Here is a 23,168-nt window from a genome sequence, read left to right on the forward strand (position 1 = left end):
AGAACTGGGCTTCAATTTAATTTTGTAAAATGGCCAGGCAATTCTGAGATCCTTTGAATCTCCTCGTATTAATTCCATTTTATACTCACCATTAAAATGCAGTAAATTTTAATTCTACAATAGGTTGAATACTCTTCTTCAGAAGGAAAGCGTTAACTGACAAGAAGACTAATATACTGCTACAGCTTGTAGGGCCTCAGGTTTTTTTTTTCTCCAACACATGCTGCATTGTTCTGAATAACTATGAGCATATTTGTCTTCAAGCCTTACGTTCTACTTTAGAATGTGGTTTTCCGAAGTGTCATACGTTTTGGTTTGCGGTCACCAAAAAGCTATATGGAAATAGATCCCGCTTATGTCTGATTTTAGTTTATTTGCGAATTGCCGTTTCTACTGCTGTGTTCTCAGTTTTAGTCTGAAGCTTTATCACAGCCAAAAAGTTATTTTGGTGTAGCTTTTTTTTTCCATTGCATCCTAAGGTGTGCTGATGGTGACTTCTTGTGTGGTTATTCTAGTTTATAATCTGAGTCTATGAAAATATTGCATTCTTCATATCTCTAAGTTGTGTAGATAAAAATTTGTTTTTTGTATTTGGAATTTTAAGTTATTATATGTTGTTTAGTTGTCAAAATCATTATCAACCTGCAAAAACCCTTTTTTAAATCCTTGTACTTATGATAATTTGTGAAGATTAGTCTGCCACAGCTACTAGCATTGGTTGCATAATACTAGTAGATACTCTTGACTAGCTTTGTATCAGTAACTGCTGTATAATAGGGTACTTGGGTTAAGCAAGTTGAGTTTTTTTTTGAGATCTGCCACTGTAGCTCCAGTGGAGAATGTACCACTTAGCAGGAGAATTGAATGTTAGCATTTGCTTGTTCCCTGTCTGTCAAGACATCAACCAAGTGGTGACTGATTCCAGGTTTGGCCCATAATTACTTGTGGAAAGCACAATCACCAACCATTTAATTTTTAGTGCAACCCAAGTGTCCACCAGTAGCAAAAGATTGTTATTCAGGTGCAGCAGCAGTTGGCATATAAATAATTAGTTACTGTCTATTTTTATTTATGTCTCCATTGGGATCCATCCTTTACAGAACAAGGATGGATTTTTTTTTAAAGAAGGCACAACGTTAAATACAGTGGATGCCCCACAAGATTTAAGAATTCAAGTGCATAGTGCTTTTAAAATGCCACAAACAAGTGCAGAAAATAATCCAGAAGGTTAATGGAATGCTGGCCTTCATATCTAAAGTATGCTGGAGTACAAGGATACAAACGTTATGTTGTAGTTACACTTAATCCTGGTTCGACCCCTCATAAAATATTGTGAGCAGATCTGGGCACCAAATTTTCGGAAGGATGTTTTGGCCCTGGAGGGGGTTCAATGCAAGTTTACAAGAATAATATCTGGATTTCAGGGGTTAAGGGAAGATTAAATAAATTCCGCTTTTATTCTGTAGAATTTAAAAGATTATGTTCAAGTCAAAGGAAAGACGAGGTAGATAAAAATAATTTTTCACTGGTTGAAGATTTACAACCAGAGGCACAGTCTAAGAGTTTGGATCAGACCATTCAGGAAGAATGTTAGAAGGCATTTCTATTCACAAAGAGTAGTGGCAGTTTGGAACGCACTTCCTCAAATGGCAGTTGATTGATTCTAATTCTGAGAGACAAATTTTTATTGAGCAAGGGTATCGGGGATATGGGCTCAAGGCAGGCATATGGAGTCAGGCCACAGGTCAGCCATGATGATGTTGTATGGTGGAGCAGGCTCAAGGGGCTAAGGGTCTACTCCTCCTATTTCTGTGTTCATATAAATGGAGAATTATCATGCCAAAGAGAGAATTTAGTTGAATTAATGTTCAGGACGAATTGCCTTGAATATGGAAAAACAATTTACCTCTAAATACATTAAGAATCTCATTGATGTCTCTTCCTGTCATACATTCGTGTGCCAGTGTGTTCTTGCAGGCTTAAGAATAAACAAAACTCCTGTTTTAGTTGAGGGCTTTCAAAAATTTTGGTCCAGTGAAATTTTGAGATCTTTTCCAAGAGATGTAATAGGCATGTGAATCCTCTCCAGTTTCTGTGATTAGCTTCCAACTCAAAACAAGAGGTTATTGAAGTGTTGATGTTGTGGTGCTTGGCCATCCCATTAATTCACATACAACTTCTGATTCTTAATGACCTACAACCTTTACAGAATAACTTTTACTCTTTGTTAAGCTATTTGTTTTTTTGGTCTGATTAGGATTTTGTAGCAACTTGAGATGTTTCTCTGTATTAAAGGAGTTAATAAATGCAAATTCAAACCTTCTCAGTATATTCTTTCTGATAAAGTGATTTTCTTTGCTAGGTCTCTGTGATATTAACGAGGGTTCAACAAATCTAGATGACCGCTGCAAGTCTCCCACATCAGGTAAATGTGTCTGTGAGTTCTGGGATTTTGATTTCAAGATGATGAATTCATTGAAAAAATGGTACTTGTATTTATATAAATGAATATGCAGAGTAGCAAGGTGTAGTGAACAGACGCTGGACTAATTGTTAGAATCTAGTTGTGCATACAGGTAAGGGCCCATTCTTTTAAAGATTCTCTTATCAGGCAACATTTCCACAGTGCAGAGGTGAGAAGTGATGTGAAAATAAATGCCAGAATTCTAGCTTCATGTCATTACAAGCTGAGGTGAATGTAGTTTTTTGCCAAGAAATTCTAGACAAATCCAAGTGACCATTTTCCTGGATTAATCATGAGCTCTGACGGTGCTATCCCCCGACCCCCCGTAAACATGTTTGAACCTCCTTACAATACATGACAATGCAGTAACTTTCCCAGTAAGGTACAGAAAGGAGGCAGGAAATGTGGAGGAAAAGAGCAAGACAAAGGTAATAAGGGGCCAATATGCCTCAGGTTTTGAAGTGACATCACAATATTAGAATAATATACTGTACCAAGTGGTTCAACTGATGTTTTGACATAGTGCTGTTGTGGAAAAAAGAAACAAAATGTGGCCTTTTAATTGGAGATCTTTTTAAATACTAAAACTATTAAACCAACAATGTTTTGGAGAGTAATGAAAGCAGAAAATGCTGGATAAACTCAACAGGACTGACAGCAATTGTTTGGGAGAGAAAGACAGTTAATATTTCGAAGTCCAAAATGACACATCAGAACTGAAGAGTAGAACTATTGGACTCAATGTTAACACTTTTTCTCTTTCCACAGATGCAGAGAAACTGAATTTCTCCAGCATTTTCTTTTCAATTTCAGGTTTCCAGCATCCATGATGTTTGGTTTTATTTACATTTTTTGTCAAATATCTTGCCATTGATTAATTCTACTAATGATCATCTGTGGTTCTGTTTTTGTCTATAGTTTGCATCTATTAGTTTTAATCATAAATTGCAAGAAACTAGTTAAAAATTAGCTGTGATCTCGTTTCTGTAGTCCAAAGTTATTGTGTGTGTGTGTGTGTGTGTGTGTGTGTGTGTGTGTGTGTGTGTGTGTGTGTAAACAGTTTTCTTCCAGAATTCTGAACCAGCAAATCGGTGAACGTTTCTATAATGCTTCAGATCCAGTTATTTTTCAATTTGATCTACTGAGTAATAAAGCTACCTTTGATTAGAATCAGTAAACGTAGATTGTGAGTGAAATGTTCTTTCGACCTTATGTGGGGCAGGCTGGACATAAAGTCAACCCAGTGTATTTTACTGCAAAGCAAGCAAAGTCAATTTACAGTTGCAACTTCTCTCTATAAAAGTTGGCTGATTTATACAGCAAAATGCAATGAATGGAAGGTACTAATATGTGTAAAATCAATTCTAGACACTTAATGAGCTAATAAAGGAATTAGGTGATTTTCTCAATTCGGACTGAAGATAGTCGTATCAATATATGCAGCTGTTAATGTATTGTGCCTGTGAATGTCTGGCCTTCTGTAAACCAATCGTGTCCAGCTGTCATAAAAATGGAAAATGCGGGGAATACTCAGCAGGTCTGATTTACATCTCTGTAGAGAGAAATAAATTTGACCTTTTGAATCTGATACATTTCATCACAATTATGATTAGGTTTTGAATAGGGGGTGAGTAGGGAAGAGATTTAAAAAGGGCAGATATTTGCTGTTGTACACTGCGATGAAAAGGTGTCAAGGAAGAAGGGGAGTGTGTTCTTGGAAATGGAGGATTTGACCAAGGATTCACAGAGGCAGTGTTCCCTTGAGAAAGTAGAAAGGGATTAGCAAGGTTCCAGCATGCGCTGCAATTTCTTTTTGCTCCAGAGTGGCTTCTGGCTGCTGTTTTACTAGGATTTATCATGCACTGCTAAGTTCTAAACTTCACATTATTATTTTTTTTTGGTCATCCTTTTTCTGTTTGAAAATACCTTTGTTGTAAACTATAATGATTATTTGGACTTGATGCAGCTGAGTGTTCTTGTCTGCATAGCTGGTTCTACAACTCCAAAATATTTTTGTTTTTTTAAAATGTACTTCATCCATGTCATGTTGCATGTCGGTGTTCTCATGGGATTTGAATTATGTTAAATCAGCAATGATGATGATGGCTGCCTTTCTCTGGGAGTAGTCTGTTTCCTGTGCACAGCAGTCCATCAGCTGAGGGGGACAGGGGTAAATAGCATTGTGGAATTATGGACTAGTTGGGAACATATGAACAGGAGTAAGCCTTTCAGCCAATCAAGTCTGCCCTGCCATTCAATTTGATCATGACATTTACTCATCCTATTTCCCATAACCCAAGTGCATCATGGTAAGCAGAAATCTATCAGTCATTATTGTAACTCAAAAACTGAGTTTTCACAATTGTCTGTGGAAAAGAATTCCAAAACTTCTCTGCAGCTGGGCAACATCATTTCTCCTCTTCTTTGCCTCAAATGGCACCCCTTATTTTTAAATAGTGCCTCTGTTTTAGACTCCATAATTAGAAGAAGCCTTTTATCTGCATCTACCCTGTCTATCCCTTTCAAGTAGGACAGTCTCTTCATCCCAGCAACAAGCATGGTGGACCTTTGTTTCTCTCCCATGATGGCTATGGTATCTTTCCTGAGACCAAAACGGTTAGACCTGGGAAGCTCTAGGATTGCATTGTAGCTTAGTTGCAATCACGAATGCTGCTACCATGCGAGCCTCCACTTAGTTCCAGTTTTTGTTAAAGAAATAGTAACATCTTGACACCAGCTCATGGTTTTTTTTTGTAACTATCCTGTAAAATAGCTGGTGTTCCGTAAGTGGGTGAAGCAAATTTTAAGTTTGCTGAGATATGTACTGATAATTGTTAGGAAGAGCTAAATCCCAAAAAGGACAATTAATTTCACATAGTTTATCCAAATTCCCAAAAAAAAGTACTTTCAGTGAGAATTATTTACAATCAGAAACCAGTAGTAATTGGTCCTTATCTCAAATTTTTTTAATTCATTCATAGGTTATGCGTGTCATTGACCTAATCTGCATTTGTTACCTATTCCTAATTGACCAGAGGGCAGTTGAGATTCAATCATATTGTTGCAGGTCTGAAGTCACAGGTAGTCCAGAACAGGTAAGGACACCAGATTTCCTTCCTGAAAGGACATTGGTGAACCAGATGAATTTGTCTGACAATCAGCAGTAATTTCAGGGTCATCATGAGACTCTTAATTCTAGATTTTTAATTCAATTCAGATTGCAACGCCTGTCATGTCAGGATTCAAATCAGATCTCCAGCACATTGCTTGGGTTGTGGATTAATAGACTCATTATAAATACCATGAGGCCATTGCCTTTAGAACAGATGTTAGCTCCGTGCATAATGAAAAAGGAACAAGGTGTCTTTTGAATGGGATTCTCCAAGAACTGAAGAATTTCAATATCTTTAAAGATTGAGTTTAGTCCTGGATCCTGAGTGTCAAGTTGCATTGAATTTTACTACAATATTTTGAAGAGACCTTCTTGGTCGAGTTCTATTTTCTTGTTTCTTTTGTATCAGTGCTGGTTGTTGCCAGCTGCTTCAGTATTCCCTTTTCTAGTTTCCTGGTTGCCCCTTCTTCTGACCTTAACTCTGTTCGGCTGCCTTTATTTAGTAAACATGCAGTGCTCTTAGATTCTTGATACTGAATTAGTTGATTTGGTGGTTCCTTAGACATTTTATGATGCGCGTTTTCATTGTTAGCATGTTGTCACAAAGCATTCAGCAATGCAATATCAACGTTTTCTCCTATAGAGCACTATACATTCTAATCCTCGGGGATCTCTCTTTGTCAAATTTGGAATAAAGTGATATGGTGATTCTATTTTGCTAAATGTTCCTGCAGAGAAAGAATGTGCATTTGCAGAATTCTAGTTAGCATGAAGTCATACCTTTAGAAGGTGAGGGAGTGAATGAGGTAGGATTTATCATGTCCTGATAATTTAAGAAAGGAATTTGTACTTTTTTTTAATTTTCAAAGTGCTTTATAACCAGTGGAAGCTTTTGCAGTGCAGTCAATGTCACAATGTAGAAAACGTGGCAAATGTTTTATGAACAGCAACATCTTTCAAATAGCAGTGAAATAATAACCAGGTGACCTGTTTTAGTTTTGTTTGTTGAGTCAGAGGTGTACAGCATTGAAACAGACCCTTCAGTCCAATTCATCCATGCCAACCAGATATCCTAACCTAATCTCGTCTCTTTTGCCATCATGTGGTCCATATCCCTCTAAATGCTTCCTATTCATTTACCAATCCAGATGCCATTTAAGTGCTGTAATTGTACCAACTTCCACCACCTCATCTGGCAGCTCATTCCTTTGTGAAAAGGTTGTCCCGTATGTTCTTTTTATATCTTTCCCCTCTCACTCTAAAACTATGCCCTGTCATTCTGGACTCCCCCACCCCAGGGAAAAGACCTTGTCTATTTATCCCATCCATGCCCCTCATGATTTTATAAACCTCTAAGGTCAACCTCAGCCTCCGAATCTCCAGGGAAAACAGCCCCAGCCTTTTCAGCCTCTCCCTATAGTTCAAATTCTCCAACCCTGGCAACATCCTTGTAAATCGTTTCTGAACCCTTTCAAATTTCACAACCACTTTCCGATAAATAGGATTTAGAATTTATTGTCATATATATTTTCACAAGAAAAATGAAATCAGAACTGTTCTAAGCCACCTTAACATGGTGCCTGTAAATGATGTGGAGGGACTGGGGTCGACAAAGTTAAAAATCACACAACACCAGGTTATAGTCCAACAGGTTCATTTGAAGGTACAAGCTTTCAGAGCGCTGCTCCTTCGTCACATAACTAGGTGAGGCATGATATCAGGCCACACAATCTATAGTAAAAGGTCAAGGTGTCATACAGCTGATGTGATGTATTGAACAAATGTAGATTGCCCTTAAGTCTCTAATCACTTAGAATGGGGATACAGGTTTCGATAAATCCCAGACCTACTTTCAAGTCACAGTCTTGAGACAACATACGCCTACAATGACAGAAGTCATTGTAAAATTATGAATTACAAAAATTAAGTAAATATAAGGCAAAGTTCATCAGAGTCCATTTAAAGACTCCTGGTATCGAAGAAAGACGATCCGTGACAAGAACGACATGATGGGATGAAAACTGAAATGCCAGGGCGTCATTCCCATTTGGCGAAAAACCACTGCAGGGAACACTACTATAAAAAAAAAACGCTGGGCTGTTGGATCGCTGGATCACTACACATGGATGAAGTGACACACCGAGAAGTCGGAACACTGATTTGGAAACACTTGCTGAAGATTAAGATTGAGCCAGACTACCTTTAAAAGATCACAAACTGGATGACCACTCTGTAGGCCAAGACCAACGCGGCAAGAAAAACTGCCACTTCAGACCACCAGAAGCAACCACCACTTAAGAGAAGGTCACTGCTCGAGCTTTTAAAATGAAGGCAAGATGAATTGGATGTCATCTATTCTACCTACACTGATTGAAAAACATTAGAAATAGAAAAAAGATGAGGGAAAAGAAGAAGAGTAAAGGCGAATGCAGTAGATTAGATTAGATTACTTACAGTGTGGAAACAGGACCTGATTCAGCCCAACAAGTCCACACTGACTCACCGAAGAGCAACCCACCCATATCCCTACATTTACCCCTTCACCTAACACTACGGGCAATTTAGCATGGCCAATTCATCTGACCTACACATCTTTGGACTGTGGGAGGAAGTTGGAGCACCCGGAGGAAACCCACGCCGACACTGGGGGAATGTGCAAACTCCACACAGTCATTCACCTGAGGCGAGAATTGAACCCGGGTCCCTGGCACTGTGAAGCAGCAGTGCTAACCACTGTGCCACCGTGCCGCCCACACGGGTAGATAAGCAATAGGCTCCTGGGCTAAGGAGCCCGCACTATACGCTGCTACTCCACTGCCACCATCTCAAACATCTGAATACTATATTGAGGAGAACTTGTTTGTTTTCTTCAAATAGAGCCATGCAGTTTTATCTAGTCATGACAGAGTAGTTACTTTAATATCTCATCTGAAAGACTTGTAGTTGCAAGTTATCTGGATGAGGTGCTATATTCATTCGAAAATGCCCTATTTTCTGGTTCACTATAAATAGTGCAAAAGAATGCCCCATCAAATAAAGTGTTCCATTTGCTAGTTTTAATGTTGATCTTTATCTTCTGATTGTCAGCATTCTTCCTTTCTCTTCTGCCCTAGTTGAGATCCACGTTTGTATACTTAGTTTTATAATGTATTATCAAAAGATATCCATAAATTTACAAGGGACTTAGTGTAAATACATAGCACAAACACCAGTTTTAAACTTTCCTTATCTAGACACTACATCGCAACGTGTATACACATCCTCCCCAGTAGGAAACAACAAATGCTGGAGATCACAGTAGGTCAGGCAGCATCCATGGAGAGAGAACAAGCTAGCATTTTGAGCCTAGATGACTCTTCAGAGTAGAAGTGGAGGGACAGCATTTATGCTTTTTTTGGAGGGGGAGGGGGGGGAGGTGAGATTTTGAGAGATGGTGGGTGTAGGGTGCTGGTGGAGAAAAGATGTTAGAAATTTACATTGTGATCAGAATGTGAGAATGACAACAATGGTGTACCTCCTGCCAGACTTGCAAGGACAGTAAGTGGGGGCAACATGATCAGCTAAAAGAAAGGAATGAAATAGTTCACAATTTGATAGTGTTGAATGTGGGCGGCACGGTGTCACAGCGGTTAGCACTGCTGCCTCACAGCGCCTGAGACCCGGGTTCAATTCCCGACTCAGGCGACAGACTGTGTGGAGTTTGCACGTTCTCCCCGTGTCTGCGTGGGTTTCCTCTGGGTACTCTGGTTTCCTCCCACAGTCTAAAGATGTGCAGGTCAGGTGAATTGGCCATGCTAAATTGTCCATAATGTTAGGTAAGGGGTAAATGTAGGGGTATGGGTGGGTTGCGCTTCAGCGGGTCGGTGTGGACTTGTTGGGCCGAAGGGCATGTTTCCACACTGTAAGTAATCTAATCTAATCTAAACTCCGTATTAAGTCCAGAAGGCTGTAAAGTGCATAGTCTGAAGATGAGATGTTGCTTTCCCAGTTTGTGCTGTTTTGGCCTCCTGTTCATCATGGATGTCCAATCCCTATATACCTCCATTTCCCACCAGGATGGTCTGAGTGTTCTCTGCTTCCTAGACCAGAAGCCCGAGCAAGGTCTATTCTCCTCCACTCTCCTCTACTTGACTGAACTTATTACATCACTGAACAATTTCTCCTTCAGTTCATCTCACTTCTGCAAAGTCAGAGGAGTGGCTATGGGCATCCACATGGGTCCCAGTTATGTCACCCTCTTTATGGGGTATATGGAACAATCCTTGTTCGAGTCTTAGGCTGGTCCCCACCCACAACCTTTTTTCAGTACATTGATGACCGCTCTGGTGCCACTTCATGCACCCGCCAAGACCTTGAAAACTTCATTTTGCCACCAGTTCTCACTCCTCTATAACTTTCACATTGTCAATTTCTGATACTTTCCTTCCTTTCCTTGATCCCTCTATCTCCATTTCAGGGAATAAACAGTCCATTGCTATTCACTACAAACCCATGGACTCCTGTAGCTACCTTCACTACAGTTCATCATACCTCACACCCTGTAGGGACTCCATCCCATTCTCCCAGTTCCTTCACCTACGTCGCATCTGTCTGGATGATGCCACCTTCCAAAACAATGCTGGAAACGACACGACCAGCTATCCCTAGTAGCCACACACGCAGACAACAAGCAACATGAATTCGACTGGGAAAACACTACTATCATAGGGCAAGCCAGACAGAAAACAGCCCGGGAATTCCTAGAGGCATGGCATTCATCCACAAACTCCATCAACAAGCACATCGACCTGGACCCAATATACCAACCACTACAGCGGACAGCTGAAACTGACACCCGGAAGCGGCAAGGACAGACCACTATAAATACCGGAAGAAACATCAAAGAAGCGCTTCGCAGGAGGCTCCAAAGCACTGATGATGTCGCCTAGCCAGGGGACGAAACGTTTGCAACAAAAACTTCCAGCTCGGCGAACAGAACCACAACAACGAGCACCCGAACTACAAATCTTCGCACAAACCTTGAACAATGCTGCTGACATGGCTCGCTTCTTCCATGACAGTGGTTTCCCACCTAACGTGGTTGACAGGGCCCTCAACCGCATCCGGTCTATCACCATACTTCTGTCCTTGCCCCTTCCGATCACTTGCAGTAGTGTAATCGGGTTCCCCTTGTCCTCACCAGCCTCCACATTCAAAGGATTATTCTCTGCCATTTTGGACAACACCAACAGCGCTCCACCACCAAACCATCTTCCCCTCACTCTCCGCTGACTGCCTTTCGCAGGGATTGTTCACTCCGGGACTCCCTAGTCCATTCCACAACTGCCAGCACCTGTCTCTCTCTCTTCTCTCTTCCCCCCTTCTCCCCCCCCCCCCCCCCCCCCCAAATCCCCACCAGCACCTTTCCATGTAACCACGGAGGGTGCAACGCCTGCCCTTTCATTTCCTCCCTACTCATCATCCAAGTGCCTAAACAGTCTTCCCAGGGGAAGCAGTATTTCTCCTGTACCTCCTCCAATCTTATGTATTGTATTCACTGCACCCAATGTGACCTTTTCTACGTTGGAGAAACCAGATGCAGACTGGGTGCCCACTTTGCAGAGTATCATCAGTCTGAGTGCAAGTAAGACCCAGACCTTCCCATGGCCAGTCATTTAACACAGCATCCTGCTCATTTGCTCACGTGTCTATCCAGTGCTGCAGTGTTCCAGTGAAGCACAGCACAATCTGGAGGAACAATATCTCATTTTCAGACCATATACTTTTACAGCCTCCTGGATTCAATATTGAGTTCAGCACCTTTAAACTGTGAACCATCTTTTAACTATCATGTCCTCCCCACCCCCATTTCACTTACTGTCCTTTCAAGTCTGGCAGGAGATACATCATTTGTTCTGCATTTCTCACCTTCCAAACACTTAATGTAAATTATTAACATCTTTTCTCCACCAGCACCCTACACCCACTCCCCCGTCCTCAAACTATAGCATAAATACTGTCCTTCACACTTCAGCTCTGATAAAGAGTCAACTAGACTCAAAACATTAACTTGCTGTCTCTCCATGGATGCTGCCCAATCTGCTGTGATCTTCAATGTGTTCTTTTCAATAGAGATTCCACCATCTGCAGTAATTTGTTCCTACTCTCAGGTAGGAGCCAGCTCTCTGTGTTAAGTCCTTATCAGGTTATGTGTTCAGCCAATTATACTATCTGACTCTTATTTTTTTTAAATCAACCTGTTCAGGCATGCTTTGAGCTTGAACTTGGATGTTCTAGCTCAGATGTAGGGAATGATACCCCGATCCCTATTTTTAAAAAAACAGTATTTAATCACCCTGGTCAGATGTTATGACCCACCTCTCAAGCAAGTGAAACTTGAATCCTGGCTTCCTGGTACAGTGGTAAGGATATTATCTCAAGGGAGATAAAAGCTTCCTTCATCTGTATCTAAACAGAAGATCAAATGAATTTTCATCTGTTCTCAATCAGCTCTGGAGCTGTCCTGGCTGGCCTTTGAAGGGATATGTGTTTCTAACATCGACTGAATGATAGGGAAATGGACTTCATTAGATGATGGCTCCTGAACTCTCGTCAAGAAGGAACCACTGTCTTCAGGATTTTTAATGTTTACAAATCTTAATGTAATGTTAATATTTTAACATTGCCTTGTTACACTTTCATGTATTTTTCTTGTAATTAAATGTTCTGGTGAGAAAGGCCACGATCACAAACAAGTTCATTAAGGGGTCAGTGAAAATTTCAGATGCATCAAAGAAAGCAGCAGAGCAGAGGGTTAAAGTATGGTTTACTTCATGGAGTGAGACAAGGAAGCTGTAAGTTGGACTGTCAAAAAAGAGGGAAGTGACCACTTCCAATGCTTTAAATAAATTCTAAAGATATACTTGGTACAGTCAGAATTTTGTAATGCATGGAGAATGGGAATGAGATGATCTTTCCGTCTGAATTCCTCAAGGATATCCCTTTATGGAGAAGCATGTACATCTGAGTGTCATACCATCATATTGTATGAAAGAAGCTCAAGTTTGCACCTTATATATTTAAGTCTGGATTATATGACAGGAAGATAAAAAGTTTGTGCTGTTTTGTATTTAATACATTGTCCATATATTCCTGTATAGGTTCTACCTCTTCATGCAATTCTGAAGATGAACAAAAATTGCCTAACTTTATAGAAAGGGGTATAGTATTATTCTGGTGCAATATAATTTCAGTTCTCAGATTTTATTTTGGTTTTGGAATTAAGTTTTTTTTATTCATATATCAAATATTATGCTTTTCCAGTGAAAATCAAAAGCAGAAAATTATCCAAGACCGTAGTATCTGATATAGGTATGAAGTAATAATTCCATAATTTACTAATGCCTTTCTCTTTGCAGCACTAACCAAAATGCAAATACATAATCAAAGCATCGTGCTTGGTGGCATTTCTAATCTGCACTCCGTGCTTTGGGCTGTTTCTGATCTGGGACGCAGTGCATGATTGTGTTTGATCACTTTGTTTATTAATTTGGGTTTGGTGTCATTTCAGACTGTAATCGGAGGTTTGATCATCATACAAATTATTTTTAATTGCTGCATCTCCCAGATCCTGCTGTTCTTATTATTTGTATGAGAATAATTTCATAAATTAAGATGGTAGTATTTTCTTTTTGAAAAAAAGCTGACAGATGAGTTTAAAGAATCATTGTGAAATCCTATTAAAAGTAATCAGTCAACAATTGTAAAACCAATAAGGGGAAACCAAGGTATTAAAATATTTTCAATGCCCTTTTTATAACAAGTGATATTTCATTTTAAATGTGTGTATTTTAGTTCACTTTGAACTGGTAAATTATGCAATTTTTGGAGGCTCAGTTCTTTTTGCACTTGATTCCTCTGGCAAAAATAGAAGCAAGCAAAGCTCTGAATTTGTATGGCTTGTGATACTATTTATTGCAAGAATAAATATTAAAAGTGCAAACAAATTGTTAAATTCTGGTAACTGAAAAGCACTTGCATCTTGGTGGCTATTCATCTATCTAGTGGAAAGCCTGAACAGAACATTTGAACTACAATATTCATGTATGCCGGTTACTGTCCCTTGGCATTGCATAGAAGGAGTTTAGTCATGAGTTTGTGAGGTTAGAAGCTGGGAGATAATTAGATGAAGATGCATGCATGTAAATTCCTCTCCATCTTACAGCCGTTTGCTGTTTATTTTGTTTCTCTGTTCCTATTGTAAATGATGTCCATATTTGTGCTGAAAGCTGTTGATGTAAACTTAAGGTTTGACAGTTTCTCACATGTAATGACATTACATTGCTTGGGACAATGTTGTTAAAATTTACAAGTTTCCATCTATTTCCAATATAAATGTGAATTTGAAATTGAAAATGTTAACAAGGTCTTGCAAGCTTTAATATATTAATCATTTTGTACATAGTATGCACTTATACTCTCTCCCTGTATTTTAGTGCAATATTTCAATGCCACTGTACTTTGTCATTGTACATGCAACTAGATATATAAATGTGCCCAAATTACTCTTCCTTGATTTGATGATACATTTTTTTTTAAAAATCCACCTGATTTGCTAAAGTCTTGCTTAGTCATTCACATGTAAAAAAGGAACCCAAATGGAAGCTATTTGTGATTCAGTCAAAGAATGTACTGTCCTCCGTACTTTCTTCTACAAGTTTGATATTCTTAGTAACAAATTCCTAATGTTCAATGCAGTTTTTTTAAGAAGAAACTTCTACCTGTATGAAAAATTCCTACTGAATTATTGTAAGATATATATTTCTTCAACTGGCTCTGAAATGACATCACCATGGTTTTTGTTCTGAGTCGAGGTATTCTATCAAACATCCACTTGTAATTTCTTTCGGAGGCATGGCATTCTTCTTTGCTGAATTTGAATTTGATTTTCTCCTACCCTCCAACTACTTAGCGCATATGTAAAAGATGGTTCCATACACATGTCAATTCTGTTTCCAGAGCTGCTGCAGTCACTTCCAGCATTTTTCCTGTCCTCCCGTCAATTCTCGTCCGCTAGGATCTAGCTTTAAACTTGTATTTATACTGCAACTTTTTTTAACCTTAAATGTCGCAAGGTATTTGGAACTGGGCCACTTCAGGAAGTGTTTGTGCAGATAACTAAATAATTGGCCAAAAAACTACCTTTGAAGAAATATCTCAAATGAGGGATGAGTGGAGATGCAAAGAGACTTAGAGAGATTATCAACATAAGAACCTGGTGGTACAGCTGCCATTGGAGAGACAAAAGAGATCGTCAAGAACCCAGAAGGGAAGAAGTTGCAGCAATCTCAACTGTTCTATGGCTAGCGAAGATTACACACAAAAAAGAGCAGTATACTAATTGAATGACCCAACCCCAAGGGTACAAAATCTAACGTTGTTGATACTGTTACACTGGGAACCAACGTATGGGAAACAAAAATGTGACGTAAGACATAGGCAGCAGAGCTTTAGAGGAGCTTTAGTTCACTGAGAAGGGAAGGTGGGAAGCTGGCTAGCAGAGTATTAGAGCAGTTGACTTCCAAGCTAACTAAAGGATAGATTAGTGTGCCAACAGGAGATGGCCTGACGTGGGGTAAAGATGGGTAGTGTTAAAGTTGTAAGTCATCAGTGTTGGGGTTAAAAATCATGATCAGTCAGAAGCTCAGTTAAGGGTCAGATAAAATACTGAGAGAGTGAACAATCTGTCTAACAGACCTATATCCATATGTTGAATTAAGCAGCAAAAATTCTGAAATATACAAGAGTTTTATTGTAAACTTATATTTGAGCATAAATGCCAGTTTCCAATTTTCCCTTTTGGAACACTTCCCTGTCCAGGAGCTAGCCACCACTGGGGAAGACCCCAGCTCTTAAATGCAAATTCCAGTGAGTGTTACCTGCTTTTAACCCTGGAACTATTCTGTTTTACCCTTCAAGGGACTTGCATTTCTAACAACAACAGATTCCCTTTCTTTGAGGAAAACAATAGTATTTATGCAAGGATATGTAGATTTTAATAACAAACACAATCTCAGGTGCCCACTCTTAGACAGTAAGAAATTGTTCTTAAACTTTCAATGATTTTTCTTTGGAAGCATTCCTGTTGTGAACCAATCTGATAATTAATGATATGTACCTACTCTGTAAGTTTAGATGTTTTTTCCCTTTTTGGCATCTGCTTTAAAATAATGCCTTGCTGATTTCAAATGATAATTATTTCATCAAAATCGTTGTTCTCCCCCACAAAAAGTCATTGACGTGCATCATAACGATGCCTAGAAGTTTTCCTTTATAATGCCAATAGAACATTGGTGGTTCCTGCATCCATGTAAGTGCCTCATGTTTACATAGCTGCCCTTCTTAAAATATGTCACCTAAAAAGCATAATTTAACTCAGAAATGCATTTATGCAATTTTCAGAGCTTCCTCTCTAATTACTGCTACTTTCTGAGTTAGCTGTGTTTCCTCTTGAATAGGTTACTTTGAAAGAACACCGCTTTGATATCTGTAGAGTTGCACTTCTCAAGAAAAGGTTATTAAAATGGCTAAAAGTACTTTCAAAATTACCTTAATAGAGTACAGTACTGTTGGCTTTATTGATAGAGGTATCAAGTAAATGACTAAGAAGGTTATGCTGAATTAGTTGAAGCCTGGATTATTATGTACAGTTCTAAGTGTCACCTTTTAGGGAATTTTGCAGAAGAGTTTTAATAGAAACTTCAGTTATGAAGATAGATTGGAGAAATTGGGACTTATTTGGATAGTTTTCAAAATTATGGGGAGGCTGGACAGCGCCAATAGGGAAAAATGGTTCCCCTCTTATAATAAGGTCGCTCCTGAGACTGTGTAGGCACAAGGTAAATTGCAATAAAAGTAAATATGAGAAACTTTCTCAGTAGTTAAAGTCTGGAATATACTGCCTAGAAGTATAGGGGAGTTAGGTTTAATTGAGGCATTCAGGAGGGCATTTAGATGATTATTTATATTTAAATAATATTCCTGGTTATGTGAAAAAGCTAAGAGCATGGTACTAAGTTATAATCTTCATTGAGAGAGCCGCTGTAGGCATGATGGGCCACGTGGCCTCATTTTGCATCATAGCAATTGTGATTTTCTCTATTCCTAAACCCCTTAAAAGAAATTGAATTTTAATGTATTGTATAATTGATTATAGATTTGTAGAATGGATACAGAACCAAAGGAAATCATTTTAGCCTGTAATGTCTGTACTGCTTCTTCAGTTCACATTGTCCCAGTCTTCCATTTTCCCCAGGCCCCTGCATGTTTTTTTTGGATAATTAAGTTCTCTTCTAAAAGCCTTCCACAACACACACAATGCATTCCAGATCTGAATCATTATTGCATGAAAATGTTTCTCCCAATATGCTATTGCTTCTCTTGCCAATCACTTTAAAACCAACTGTTCTGGTTTTCAGCTCTTTGACTAATTGAAATATAAGTTTCTCCCTGTCAATCCTTATTATCGTACTTAAGATAATTTTGAAAAGCTCTATCAAAACTCTTGAACAACTCAGACAGCAGTTCCAACTTCACCAATCTATCCACACAAATGATTTCCCTCATTCTGGGAACAAAGCTCATAAACCTTTTCTACAACTTCTCTGACTGCATATCTGGTGCTCAGAAATGAATAGGATATTCCTGTTGAATGTTCTAAACCTTTGTTTTATAACGGTTCACCACAGTGTGCTCACTTTAGTTTTACATTGTTTCTTTTTATATAGCCCGCAATCCCATATGCTTTATTCATCTGCCCTACTACCTCCGTTGCTTATTCTTATATATTTTATGTCCACCTTCCTGTCTAATATAGCAGCAAAATGGTTTGTCTTTGGATCAAAAATATGCCATTTGTGGTAGAACACTTCTTTATATATATTGGAAACACCGCTAATTATTTGAACTGTCAATAACCAATAGAACTAGAAATATAAATACCAATAAAAGATGACAAAAAAATGCAAGTCTAAGCCCTCACTCAAATTATATAAGGATTAAATAATATTGTATCTCTACTCTTACACTCAGGATAAGTGGCAGATCTCCTCAACAGTGGTATGTTGAATTGTAGAAATTTTGACATGATTTGTCAGATAAGAATAGTGAGAGTTATCATCCCTGATTAGGTCTCTATATTCTGTTGTGTTCACCTTTCTTGTCAAAAAAAAACCTCTCCAGTAATTCTAATAAATCTTCTGTGGAATTGCTCATAGTCAGAGGAAATGTAATGTCATATGGCTGTGGCTGTTAACAAACTGAGGTTAAGGATTTATGTTGGGGCCATACTAGAACAGTTGGGGTTGTTGAAATGTTCCTTTGAGTTCAACAGATCTTAGCCAGCGAAGAGAAGAAAGAATGGTAGCCGTTAGCCATCTGTGTAGCTATGCCTCATTGGCACCTCCCTTGACTCCTCCTCAGTTGCTAAACTATTGAACTGCATTTACAACATTCAGTACTTAGTAAACTAAAATTTTCATCTGTTAATAATTAAAGTCATTCAAATTCAAATCAAAATTCTACTTCCCATTTGCTGACTCCCCTTCTTTCATCAGTAACAATGTGAAACTGAACCACACTATTCACATAATTTGTTTTTTTTGACCCCCAAGATGAACTGCCAATCACGTTTGCACCTTAACTATTGTCCATCCCAAGAGATCATCAGACTTTGCACTCATCTTTTTTTTTCTCTGTGATTAACCCCATTCATTTATCTGTAGTTACCTCTTGATGTGACCTTTCTAGCACATTGTGACTGGTCTCTACTCTACCTTCCATAAACTTGCTGTCAACCACACTTCTGCCCAAATCTTAATTAACCTCAAGTTCTGTGATAACTGATCGAAATTGTCTCCTGTTCAAGCAAAGTCTTGATTAATCCTGGTTTTCAAATCCCTCACCTTGATCATTTCTATCTTTGTAATGTCCTCCAGCCCTTCAACCTTCTGGAATATTGTGCTGTTCTGATCTGATGTGCATTCCCAATTATTATTGCTTCCGTGATTCTTTCACCATTCTCCCCCACCTTTTCTCTAGCTCACTTGCGCTCTGGATCTTTTCCCCTTGCTTCCTCCCAACCCTATCTCTCTCGCCCCCTCTCTCCCTTCCCCCATCTACCCCACTCTGTCTCCCTACCCACCAACTCCCCTCTCTCTGCTCTCTTCGCCTCCCCCCTCCAAACATCTGTCTCTGTGCCCACCTTTCTCACCCCCACCTCTCCTCCCTTCATTGATTTTGCAGAGGTACCAAATAGTTAAATTTGAGGGATATTCAAATTAACTATTCTACTTTTTAAAAACAGGGATGGTATTTCGAGGCATTAAATATTTTTCCAAAAGCGTTATACATAAAACATGGTTTTATTTTAGGCCCTTATTTATAAATATTTAAGTTGTATATTGAAAGTCTGCTTAGCATTGCAATTTGTCAAAGTCGTCCCCAAGGTAGCAAGCCAGTGAGCAACTGAAAGGGAATGTCAATCATAATATATTTAAAGCAGTATTCCTGCACGTAAATCAGCACTTCATGGGACTTGACCATCTGCTTCTTGCTATTGTCGGAACGAAAATCAGTCTGACCCAGCACTTTAAAGTTTCAAATCAGTTATGTGAATTTTATTCTGATCAATGTCTTAATTATTCCTGAAAACTGTTGCTTCTTAGCATTGACACATTCTCTGCCAAATTCAGAAGATTACTAACTGGTTGCCATACACAAGAATGCATCACACATCATTTCCTATATTCGAATCAGTTGGCTAGGTTACTTTCCAGAAGCTTAGGCAACAAGATTAGATTAGGTTACTTACAGTGTGGAAACAGGCCCTTCGGCCCTACAAGTCCACACCAACCCGCCGAAGTGCAACCCACCCATACCCCTACATTTACCCCTTACCTAACACTACGGATAATTTAGCATGGCCAATTCACCTGACCCGCACATCTTTGGACTGTGGGAGGAAACCGGAGCACCCGGAGGAAACCCACGCAGACACAGGGAGAACGTGCAAACTCCACACAGTCAATCGCCTGAGGCGGGAATTGAACCTGGGTCTCTGGCGCTGTGAGGCAGCAGTGCTAACCACTGTGCCGCCCACAATAAAATATTTGTGAGATTTTAGGCTGGGGCATAGATTTACAGTAGCTAGCTTTTAAACTCCATATGTATTTGGCCTGAATTTGGACAACCACCAAACCAAAATCAGGACAAACAGGAGGTGTCTTTTGTTTCATTGCACGCTATAATACCAACCCAAATCAATTTGCTGAATCTATAAGTCCACATGTCTGTTCTCTAAACAAAACATGAATGACATCAATATTTTTTCACTATGTGTTTCATTTTATCAGTTGTCTTTATTTGAATCCCATGAAATCTAACAAATTTTCAAGGTAGTTCAATAATTAGTGAGATAGGAAGGGAAGGCTTTAAATTTGTTGTTGGAGTGGGATTTCTGAAGGTTTGCCGGAGGTGGTTTTTGTATGGAGACGGGAGGAGAGAATGAGGTGCATGCATGAAAGAATGAGTTTCTGGGATTTAGGAAAAGGAAAATTTTAAATGTACAGATATTTTTAGTCAACCTGCCCATGTATGTTGTGACATTCCTCTGGGGCTGATGGGACTTGAACTGGGTTCTTCTGGCCTAGAGGTAAGACAATATTATTGTGCTACAAGGACCTGAAGTTTGAACGTGTACCATGACTTTTATGATCTCAGGATGTCTAAGTGTGCTTAGCAACTTAAGTACTTTCAAAGTATTGTTTTGAGTGTGATAACATAGAAATCAGCAATCTGTTTGTAGTCTGGAATCTCCTGCAGTGCAATGAGTTCAAATTAAATCATCTTTGTTTTAGTTATGATCGTTAATGGATAAATATTGGCCAGAACATAAGCAAGGGCTCTCCTGTTGTTCTTTGCATAGTGCAAAGAAATGTTACCTCTTGTCTGAAATAAAACAAATGGGGTCTTGGTTTGATGATCATATGGAAGATGCATCCCCTTGTAAGTGCCACAGGCTCAGTGCTGCATTTAGATGGCAGTGTCTGGAGTGGATGTTTAATTTGTGAGCTACCTCAATTGAGAATGATATCAATACCAAATGTTGCTACCTAAGGAGCACTGTCTTGGTCGTTCTAGGGTTACAGGGCCTTATCGGGAGTTTAATGACCCAGGGTTTGATAGTGATATAGTGGATTTCTTGGAGATTTTATGACAATGGAAAAATGTTTGGAGTTTAGTAGCAAAGTGGCATCCTATGGTTGGCAGCAGTAAGAGCAAATCCATTGACAGTGAGGGGAGCTTGAGAATTTTGTAGTTGGGTTGTAGAAGTGCAAGCAAAATACACAGTAATGTAAGAATTTTAAAAGAAATGTTCAGTTTTCACTCTCCAGCAAGCACATTCTTGAAATATTGTTTCCCTGAAGTATCACAGTTGAAAGTATCTTAGATTTCTATCTATAAACAAAAGAGACTACAATCTCCAAATTTTGTGTCTCTGAAATTTCTACTTAGGATTCTTGAGTTACTCTTTTGCCTTTCAGGTGATTTGGTCAACTATTTTGCAGTATAAAGATGTCATTTGATTTGCCCCTCCAATGATAAATACATTTCTTGCCACTGTTCTCCATTCCAAACATTGTAAAAATGCATGGATGTCCTTAATTATCCATAAATTCTGCACAGTACAAAGACGATTAAACTTGCTCAAACTAGAACTTATGGGATTCTGTTTATCACAGAAATTTACACCACAAAAAAGGCCATTAAGTCCATCTCCAGTGGTTGACATTGTGCAATTTGTTATTACTTAAGACAGAGGATATTGTACCTTTTATGAAAAATGTATAATTTTCAATTGCATCTTCCACAAGAAAATTTAAGGATAGAGATTGATACATTTATTTAAAGTTAATGAGTTAAGGGATATGGAAACAAGATTGGTAAATAAGGTTATGGAACAGATTGACCGTGATGTCATTGAATGGTAGGCCAGGTTTAAGGGACTGCATAGTTGTTTCAGTGTATATTATAGGGAAGTGTGGTTCAAGTTGAATTTGACATTCTAGTCCAGACATAATGAAATGTGCAAAAGTGGTTGGATATTTATATGCAAAATATTTTATATTAATTGTTATAGATCTGGGCAGATTGAAGAGGAAAAGTGTTTTCAAATTATTCCATTAATATACTCCCTTCCAGCTCTTACTAGTTGACTCTGTTGATATTTCTCGTGTTAAAAATGGATTTTCATTCTATTTGCTGTTTGTTTATTCACAGCGTCCATTAGTTGTGATTTGTCTGGTTTATAAAAGATTCAACCAGTTAATTGCAGGTTAACATACATTTGTCTACTAAAGTAATGGACAAGAAATACAAACTTGTAAGTTCCTCTGCAGATAGATTAAAGAGCTATTTCCTGTAATGCTAATTGCAGTTTCTTTGTCTATATTGAGATACAAGTCCCAAAATTACACTTCCTGTATTACTCTGAATGATCTTCAGCATATGTTGATGTTAGGGTGCCCAAAGTTATATCAGTTCCTGAGATCATGTGCTGTACGTATTTTTAAAAAAACTTGAGTAACATTCCACTATGTTATTAGCCTAGTTTTGAAGTTTCCTATTAATTGGGAATCTTGTGACAAATCATTGGCAGCAGCTAAATTCTATTACTGTTTTTCGTAATGCACATTGCATGGGTACATTCCATAAATTCTTCATGAAAGTTGAACAGTGGTCAACTTTCCTGCTATTTAATTCACTGGTCCAAGTTAATGGGACTGTATTATCCTGAGTTGAAAAGAGTAAGAGGTGAAGTGTACAAAGTTCTTTTAGGGCTGAGAGTCATAAACACTTACGGCACAATTGTACCTTTTGGTCCATCATTCCCTTGCTATCATCTTGCAGACCAATCCAATCAGTCCCAATTCCCTGCTCAGTCCTCTTAGCCCATATGGAAATCTGGAAATTTTTTACTCCTTCTGGCGTCATAGTGTAGATGTTCTTCCCATCTAAAGATTGTATAACTTGGACTGAAATGAGGAAAATCTGTTCACCCAGATGGTTGTAAATCTTTAGAGTTATTTACCTCTGACGATTACATATGGTTAGCTGTTGAGTATATACAAGACAGAATTATAGATTTTTAGACAGAGGAAATCAGGAGAAATATGCTTAGGGCAGGAAATTGGAATAAAGTAGAAGATCATTCATGATCTTATCGAATAACAGAGCAGACTTGAGGCTCCATGGCCTAATTTTATTATTTCTTACGGTCTCATGACTCATTTATTTGTTAATTAGAAACATAGCTTACTGTCATCAAAAGGCCATCTTTACAGCTTTTTTAAACATTTGTTATTACACTGTTTGCTAATGTTCATCGTTTTGCTACCAATCCATTAATTTCCACTGCTTCTATGTACATTCTAAATTTGGTTGTACCGGGATGCAACCATAGTCTCACTAAAGATTCTGAACAGGCTACAAATGGTATTTCGCCCCTGCATAATCTGCTTTAGTTGACAGCGGGGGAGTTGCAAAATGTTGGGT

At 38.7% G+C, this 23,168-nt stretch overlaps 1 protein-coding gene across 7 annotated transcripts in view; it reads left to right on the forward strand.

Moving 5' to 3' along the window:
- The window catches only part of stxbp5a (syntaxin binding protein 5a (tomosyn)), a 231,444-nt gene that overhangs the window by 153,935 nt on the left and 54,341 nt on the right, over window positions 1-23,168 (forward strand). For 4 of the 7 annotated variants that reach the window (XM_060831736.1, XM_060831737.1, XM_060831741.1 and 1 more), the window contains exons 19-21: window positions 2,363-2,425; window positions 12,716-12,775; window positions 12,879-12,926. In XM_060831736.1, the coding sequence (XP_060687719.1) occupies window positions 2,363-2,425; window positions 12,716-12,775; window positions 12,879-12,926 (171 nt within the window). The remainder of the gene's footprint in view (window positions 1-2,362; window positions 2,426-12,715; window positions 12,776-12,878; window positions 12,927-23,168) is intronic. The other 3 variants (XM_060831740.1, XM_060831743.1, XM_060831739.1) reach the window with 2 other exon arrangements.

The sequence above is a fragment of the Hemiscyllium ocellatum genome, chromosome 10, assembly GCF_020745735.1.
Source record: "Hemiscyllium ocellatum isolate sHemOce1 chromosome 10, sHemOce1.pat.X.cur, whole genome shotgun sequence".
Lineage (NCBI taxonomy): Eukaryota > Metazoa > Chordata > Chondrichthyes > Orectolobiformes > Hemiscylliidae > Hemiscyllium > Hemiscyllium ocellatum.